The 8,737-nt window shown below is 42.4% G+C and overlaps 1 protein-coding gene across 1 annotated transcript; it reads left to right on the forward strand.

Moving 5' to 3' along the window:
* Nucleotides 1-4,499: 4,499 nt before the first annotated feature.
* Nucleotides 4,500-5,538, forward strand: RAB40AL (RAB40A like). The gene has a single exon (XM_025373105.1). It carries the CDS (start codon nucleotides 4,561-4,563, stop codon nucleotides 5,398-5,400), a length of 840 nt encoding a protein of 279 aa, XP_025228890.1. The 5' UTR covers nucleotides 4,500-4,560; the 3' UTR covers nucleotides 5,401-5,538.
* The last annotated feature ends 3,199 nt before the right edge of the window (nucleotides 5,539-8,737 follow it).

Raw genomic sequence — 8,737 nt, forward strand, 5'->3', positions numbered from 1 at the left:
GAATGCAGAGACCTTTGGTCTCTAAAACTTTGAACTTAAGGCATTTGAGAGAGAGATTTGCTTCTTCACAATGTTTGTGTTGTCATTAGGAGAAACAATGAGAAGTGATTTTTCATGATGACTACCTTAGCCTTGAGGCTCAGCCAGTCCCTCATGCTGTGTACCAATACTTAAAGGCCACTCCCTGCTGTATATTCTCAACAGATTTTCTCATTTACCCCTCAGGACTGCTCTGTAAGGTTGATATGGTCAATCCCATTTCACAGCTAACCAAGCTCAGGCTCACAGAGCCTGAATCACTTTTCCAAGTAGGCGGCAGGATTGGAATGAGGTTCCATCCCTCACCTTCCCTAGAGGACCCTGATCACCCCCTTTTAGAAGATGGGTTTCCAGGGCTTGATAAATGGTCAGATTCCACTCCCCTGCTATTGTGGTCCCATGGGTTCCCACTCAACAACTCCTCTGAAGATGACAAGGGAAGCGAAATCCTGTGCTTTGTGCCATGAGATCTGGGTGTAGGGCCACATAAGAGGGCTGATCCCTAAAGTGGCAAGTGGGCTTAGGCAGAAGCTTAGGTGTTGGCCTTGGGACAGGTGAGCTAGAGAGAAGGAAAGAAACATGCACTAAATTACCGTAAGCAAATGCACTTTACACCTCATCTCCTTTAATCTTAACTGCTATCCAAGGTCATTATGACCATTATTCAAATTAGGCTGCTGCCTTTAGAGGAGTTTATGTAAATCAGGGAGACAACTTTGTTGTTTCCTGATCAGCACAAACTCCGTAATACTCTAAACTTTTATCATTTTCTCTTCATTATTCCAGGGCCCTGAATGCTCTAATCTCCCTCCAGGCTGACAGTACCTGCTCCCCAGGTGTTTTTCAATGTTTTTTCTTTTGAAATTTAAGATCTGTATAATTTTAAAGTCAAATTTTGAAGTTTAATTGGGTTAGTATCCATGATTTGTGAAACATAGTAACAAAATGGCAACTATTTCAACAGAGAATTTAAATGAAATGTACATGAACAATAAACATACTAAAATATGCCAACCCCTCAAGAACTAATAAAATGCATTTTAAAATCTTGAGAATTTATAATGACAAGATACAAAAGATAAGTACCATGATTGCACTTTTGGAGAAGACAACGTGTGTGTGTAGGTAAACGTGTTGATGTGCACCTCACCTACAGGGACATGTCAGGAGAGTATGCACCATCCTAGGAACAGCAGACCCCTTGGGGTTAAGGAGTGGGAGTTGACCAGTGAGAGCTCAGGTTAATTTTGATTTATCAGTATGCTCTTGTATACTGTTTGAAAATTGGATTTGGGAATAAAAGTATTTTGATGAAAATTTGAACACACAAAATACTTTGGAACAAATTGTCAAAGTTAAGGTGTACATAATTTTCATTAATTTGAAAAAGCATTCATTATATTCTATTTTATTGTGAAAGAAGTAAATAACAAGTCTAATTGACAGAGGTTTTGTGTGTGTGTGAGTGTGTGTGTGTGTCCTCTAGCTCTACCACCCCAAATACACAATCATGGATGCAACTTTAGTTGCAGAGGGAATTGGAACCAATATCAGTTTCATATATTCTGGAACATGATGGATACATGGAAATCGCTACTATTAGGTGAATAATTCCGGAAAACTGTGGCTGGTACCTTGGAGCTAACCTCCAACCTCCATCCCTCCCTCTTCCTGAGTCCCCGGTTTGAGATTATCAGAGCTGCGTTTCTGTCTCTGGCCACTAGAAGGCATCACAGCTATCTCTGTTTTCGTACATTTTGCAGAGTAACATGTTTCAAAATAACTTGTTTACTTTGGTTCTAGTTCTGTTTGGAAAATTCACATGTATATTAAAGCAGGTGCATTTGCTGTTGACCCCCAAATCTACATCGCATTCACTGATTTATCATCTCTTCCCTTCTCAGTGTAGGTTGAATTGTCCATACTGTCAGAGGGGGAGGGGGTGGAGACGGGGGGGCGGGGTGTCCCTCCCAGAGAGCAAGGCATTCACTCTCCATAACTCTATCCCTGTACAGGCTTCTCAGACCTTCTCACACTCTCTCTCAGTCTTCCCCTCTCCAGGACACTATAGACACAGTTCCCCAGATGCTGCTCTACTGCCTCCATCTCTCTCGGTCACCTTTCTACAGCCTTGTCACTGCTACCTGGTGTTTCATTGTATGGATGCCCTGGAACATATGTTTTTACATTTACACCGATCAGTTTTTTTCTTACCAGCATGGGGAACTGGATTTGTGTCTTCTTGGAGGCATGATGTTGAACAGTTTTTGTGAGATTATGAAACACACAAGAATGTAGAGAACTCCATCTCTAAAACTCTGAAATCAAGGTGTATCAGGGAGATTTGCCTTCTTTATATGGATATCTGTGTTTTCATTAGGAGAAACAATGAGTAATGATTTTTCACGATGCCTGCCTTGGCCTTGAGGCTCAGCCAACCCCTACTGCTATGTCTCAACATTTAAAGGGCCATTGAAGTCTCCCACTGCATGCCATATACTCTGGACAGGTTTTCCCATTTATGCCTGAGAACAACTCCGTCAGGATGGTATGGTCAGTCCCATTTCACAGATGACCAAGCTCAGGCTCACAGAACCTAAGTCGCCTCTTCAGGTAAGTGGCAGGATTAGAAAGAGATTGTATCCCTCATCCTCCCTAGAGGACCCTGAGCACCTCCCTTTTAGAAGATGGGCTTCCATGGCCGGGCGCGGTGGCTCAAGCCTGTAATCCCAGCACTTTGGGAGGCCGAGACGGGCGGATCACGAGGTCAAGAGATCGAGACCATCCTGGCTAACACAGTGAAACCCCGTCTCTACTAAAAAATACAAAAAACTAGCCGGGCGAGGTGGTGGGCATCTGTAGTCCCAGCTACTCGGGAGGCTGAGGCAGGAGAATGGCGTAAACCCGGGAGGCGGAGCTTGCAGTGAGCTGAGATCCGGCCACTGCACTCCAGCCCAGGTGACAGAGCGAGACTCTGTCTCAAAAAAAAAAAAAAGAAGATGGGCTTCCAGGGCTCGAGAAATGGTCAGATTCCACCATTCAGATCATGGCAATGTTTTTAGGGGAGTTTGTGTAAATTAGGGAGACAACTTTGTTATTGTTTGTTTTGTATTGATGCATACTTAGAATGCTTCTCATTTTTTCCTTTTTAAAAAGATTTCAGCAATGCTGTAGCAAATAACCTCTTACCTGGATATTTTGTACATGTGAAAAATGTTTCATCCATTACATGCTTAAACATCTATCCTTTGGGGCTTGATTTCAGTAATTTAAACTCCCTTATATGTGTCTGAGCATTCTCATTTCTTTAACCATCTTTGTACCCGTTGTTACAATATTTAAATGTATTTATAACTGATAAGTGTGTTTCCATTTCCTTGATGTATTTGGTCCCTCATCCTGCCCCCATACCCAGACACACACAGAACCACTTTTTACCTTTTTCTTTTGCAAATTAAAAAAAAAATTCTTATTCAGCTTTTTCTACATTTAAATTTTGTCAAACGATAGATGATAAAAGTGTATTTAGATGGTTTCATTTGCATTCCTTAATGTATTAGTGAGCTAGAATGCATTTTCTTATGATTATTGGCCATTTGCGTTTTGTCATCCATGAACCATTTACATATTTTGTCAGTTTTGCTGTTTTGTTATAGGAGCTGTACATGTGTTAAATCTAAAACCCTTCACTGATGGATGCATGCGTTATTTCAACACATCTTTCTTGGGTGAATATTATTTATGAGACACTCTAGCAAAATCCATATCCTAGATGTCTCTTCTGAGATCTTGACTCTTATATTTATGGGAGATGTCCACCTGCAGCAAGAAAAGTATTAGTGCCCATGCAAACATGCGTGGCTTGTCAAGGATCACATGCACAGACAGTTCACACTTACTCCTAAACCCTGCATGGCCACAGAGTAAAAAGGATGTGTGGTGCATTATATGAGGAGAGCCCTGGCTCAGGATTGTGATTTCTGTGATCTCTACACTAACAGCAAGATTTTTAAAAATTACATAACATTTCTGAGTTTGCCTTTTCCCATTTGTAAAATGGAAACAATCATAGCTACCAAAGACAATTGTTCTGACAAGTAAAAGAACAAATTATTTTAAGCGTCATACACAGCGTAGAGTACATATGGTACTCAACACATCTTAGTCCCCTTCCTATTTCATACCTGTCCTTACTTTAAAGGAGAGTCTTTTGACGTAATCCAAACGGCATCGTTACATAACGATCACATGGAAATGTTAAGAGAAATGTAAGGTTTCAATGATGAATTAACTGCTGTGTCTCTACTCTGTTTTGGATAAGAAAAAGTAAAACAATCGCTGAAGCAGTTTCCCAGGGTTTGTAAAAGAAAACCATCAAAGCCACCACCTCATTTCGCTTTATTTCATAAACTTCGCCATCCCATTTTTTATGTTCTATGTTAATTTCTCAAGAAAAATAGGCCCGGCACCGCCTCTGCGTGCAACCCTGCTGGTCTGGCCCAGGCACGGGGCGGGGCCAGCATGATGAGCGCCCCAGGCAGCCCCGACCAGGCCTACGACTTCCTGCTCAAGTTCCTGCTGGTGGGCGACAGCGACGTGGGCAAGGGCGAGATCCTGGAGAGCCTGCAGGACGGCACGGCCGAGTCCCCGTACAGCCACCTGGGGGGAATCGACTACAAGACGACCACCATCCTGCTGGACGGCCAGCGGGTGAAGCTGAAGCTCTGGGATACGTCGGGGCAGGGAAGATTTTGTACCATATTCCGCTCCTACTCTCGTGGTGCACAAGGAGTGATCCTGGTCTACGACATTGCAAACCGCTGGTCTTTCGAGGGTATGGATCGATGGATTAAGAAGATCGATGAGCATGCCCCTGGTGTCCCTAAAATCCTGGTGGGGAATCGCCTACATCTGGCATTCAAGAGGCAGGTGCCCAGGGAGCAGGCCCAGGCCTATGCTGAGCGCCTGGGCGTGAACTTCTTTGAGGTCAGCCCTCTATGTAATTTCAACATCATAGAGTCTTTCACGGAGCTGGCCAGGATCGTGCTGCTGCGGCACAGGTTGAACTGGCTCGGGAGGCCGAGCAAGGTACTGAGCTTGCAAGACCTCTGCTGCCGCACCATCGTGTCTTGCACGCCTGTGCATCTGGTAGACAAGCTCCCGCTCCCCATTGCCTTAAGAAGCCACCTCAAGTCCTTCTCCATGGCTAAGGGCCTGAATGCCAGGATGATGCGAGGCCTCTCCTACTCCCTCACCACCAGCTCCACCCACAAAAGGAGCAGCCTCTGCAAAGTGAAGATCGTCTGCCCACCCCAGAGCCCACCCAAAAACTGCACCAGAAACAACTGCAAAATTTCTTAAGGAAGGCACCAGAAGGAAACAAGCTGGAATCGCTCCAGGAAAAACTGAATGGTTACACCTGGAAGAGGGAAGATGCATTCCAGATTCAAAGAAATAACGTTTTCAGTTTCTCATGGGAACAGTGCTGCTTGGGAATGTGTGTGATGCCTTCTGTCGATAAAAGCACTTTATGCAGTTTGACTTTGAATTTCTACGTGGATGTGCATGTGTTTATAAAGGGAAAATTAGTACTCTGCTCAACTCTTGATAACATGAAATTTTGAATGTTACTTATAATCACACTGCATCTTTTTCCTTAACTGCTTTTGTAAGAATGGTGATATGGCAGTGATGAGTATAAATTCAAGGAAATTTGAGATGCAATGATAGTGAGATCATTCTGAGTCATTGATATTACAAGAGGGGCCTTTTTGTATACTTCCTTTTTGATGTCAAAGCACCAATTTATAAAACACTGCAGATGCATATAGAGATTATATGTAACAGATCTGTCCAGTTTGTGCACGAAATGGATTTGATAAAGTTTTTGCTATGTTATTTTACTACATTTGGGGATTAATAAGTGATTTATATGTGTGTTTTTCTGTAAATTTACTTTTTTGTACAAGATGTTTTACAAGATATGAAGCTAAGGGAAGAAAATGCCAAAGATATCTCTAGTTATGTTGAACATAGCCAACATGGTTTCAATGGGTCAGTAAGAAAAAAGCCATTTCAGTAAGGAATGAAATAAGTACTTATTTAAGAAAATGTTTCTTAACAATAAAAAGTATATATTTTTATCTTTTGCTAAAATGAAAAGAAAAAGAAAAATATGTATAATGTAACCCTGCAAGATGAGGCTTTGCAGAAAAACATTGCAATAGAACATGGGGGGCCAGGCCCATTATAAGGCCTTAGGTGAGTCATTTCCCCTGTGCTGGCCAGTTTTGGTTAACACCTCTCAGATCTATATAGAGGTTAATGAGATCACATCTGAGAAAGCACTTCTGAGACCTTAGATGGGAAGGAAGGAGAAGTGATTTCCATGTAATTACTTTCCGATTTACACTGTGGATTATTATAGTAATCAATATTGGATAAACTGATTAAATGTAAGTCCTTGTACTCTTTTGTAATTGTATGACCATTTATTTGTACATTGTCATAGGGTGGTTGTAACATAAAGTCCCACAGAAGGGCAGTATCTCTGGCCTCAGGGAGCCATGGGGACTCACCCTTCCTGAACGCTGGTACTTTTCTATCTCATGAATTTCTCACAACATTCCTGGGAGGTAGAGGATATAATCTCTACACCATCCTGTAGCTGAAGAAACAGTGATGTTTGCAGGTTAAGCAATCTGGCTGGGGAGCATCCTGCCACTAAGTGGAAAAGCAGAGACCTGCACCCTATACACCCCCAGGCAGACTGTGATGCTGAGCTGCACATCACACCATAACCAAGTAAATCTTGCTTTCCTGCTGACGCAGGTCACTACTGAAATCTGTATCTTCAGCTCTGAAGCCAAGCTCCCAGTTCTGTCTCTCTTCTGAAAGACAGAGAGCCTTGTCAGACCTAAGTTTCCTACTCTGTAGTCAAGGGAGTGTGTCTGGGCCAGTACTTTAGAAACTGGAGTCTGCAGACAGTTCCTGTGTCAGGAAGAATATGCACTCTCAGAGGGGCAGGGGTCATGCTGAGGATGAATACTTGAAGGAGCAGTCCCCAAACACATGCAGATGGGGGATACATAGAGTCTTTAATAGAAATTACCAAATCAACCTGGAAAGAGGTTGTACTAAATGACATCCCCACCACCAATATGAAACAGGGTAGACTTCCCCGCATGCCCACCTTACTGGAATCCTGAATGGTTTCTTTTTATATTTGGATGACATGACAGGTGGAAATTCTTTCATTGTCATTACATTTAATTTGATGTTCAGATAACTTTAAAAATTCCCTAGTATACAAAATGATCTGATAATCATCATTGCATTATATTTTTATTGCAAAATGGTCCATTTTCATATGTAGCCTAAAAACAATGAGCAACAGGCACATGAGCCTGCACGTTCTAGAGCTACTGCTGGCATTACATTTCCAGGGTGTGTGTGTGGCCTCTGGGTGCTTCTAATGACACTGTTTTCATAGAAGGGGATTAAGAATGTCTCTCCATGACATTGGTTGAGTTCAAGTTCGGAGAGGATCTGGATCTGCACTTTGTGGATTCTTTTTGAATGACACAAGAGCTGGACCACAACACGCCTCTGAGCAGGCTGTAATCTTTTCCCCATTGTGGCAAGCAAGCCTGTCTGAGACCTCACCTGTTCAAGTCAGGGTGGATCACTCCAGAATGTAAGGTGTGGAAGTCGGCCTAAATCTGCTTCTGAACACTGAAGCTGGGTGCTCCCATCTTGCTGCCATCAGTTGCAGAGACCTGCAAAACTGCCTGCTCTCAGCCACCAATGCCACAGATTCAGTCACCTGTGTGAGAACTCTGTCCTGAGAGAGAAAATACCATAAATTACCAGCAGCTGTTTGACATATCTTCCTTCCATCCATCCATCCATCCATCCATCCATCCATCCATCCATCCATCCATCCATCCTTCCATCCATCCATCCATCCATCCATCCATCCATCCATCCATCCATCCATCCATCCATCCATCCATCCATCCATCCCTCCCTCCCTCCCTCCCTCCCTTCCTACAGTTAATAGACATTAAGGCCAAACTCTACACAATCCCTTTTGTGAAGTTTTAGCTTCCCCAGAATAGAAAGAAGGAAGTGAAGTGTGGAAATAGGGGCGTGATGAATTCAGTTTGTAGATCTAAAAAGAGATGGCCCCTTCCTCTTAATATTCAGTGTGACAGAGTCTCTTATCATTGATAATTTAAAAACATAATTTAATACCCTGGGCCCCTCTCTACATCCACAGTAACAGTTCTCTTTACATATATTCTCTCCATTGCAACCAAAGTTCTATGAAGAATTCTCAATACTCAACTCACATTCCTCCACCTCAGTCCTCATTGCTCATCTAATGGTGCTTTGTTCCCCCACCCCGCCACTGAAAATGCAACCCGCCAAGGTCTATAGCCACTTCTTTTTTCACATTTATAGATCAAGAATGTTGAAATAAACATCCTAATGTTTTCATCTGTATAATATTATTTCAGAAGTTTTCTTATGCAGGTACTTATAAATTTATTCAGAAATGTATGTATTTATATACTTATCTTCAAAAGATAAGGTTCATCCTACATTTAATATAACTTGCTTGTTTCACTGAGAACATACCTCAAAGTTTATTGATTATGAATAAACATGAGTCTATCCCATAGCGATAGTAGAG

This window comes from Theropithecus gelada, chromosome X (genome assembly GCF_003255815.1).
Source record: "Theropithecus gelada isolate Dixy chromosome X, Tgel_1.0, whole genome shotgun sequence".
Classification (NCBI taxonomy): domain Eukaryota; kingdom Metazoa; phylum Chordata; class Mammalia; order Primates; family Cercopithecidae; genus Theropithecus; species Theropithecus gelada.

What these genes read in the sequence shown, in the direction of transcription:
- RAB40AL (XM_025373105.1), top strand. Translation starts at nt 4,561, where the DNA reads ATGATGAGCGCCCCAGGCAGCCCCGACCAGGCCTACGACTTCCTGCTC.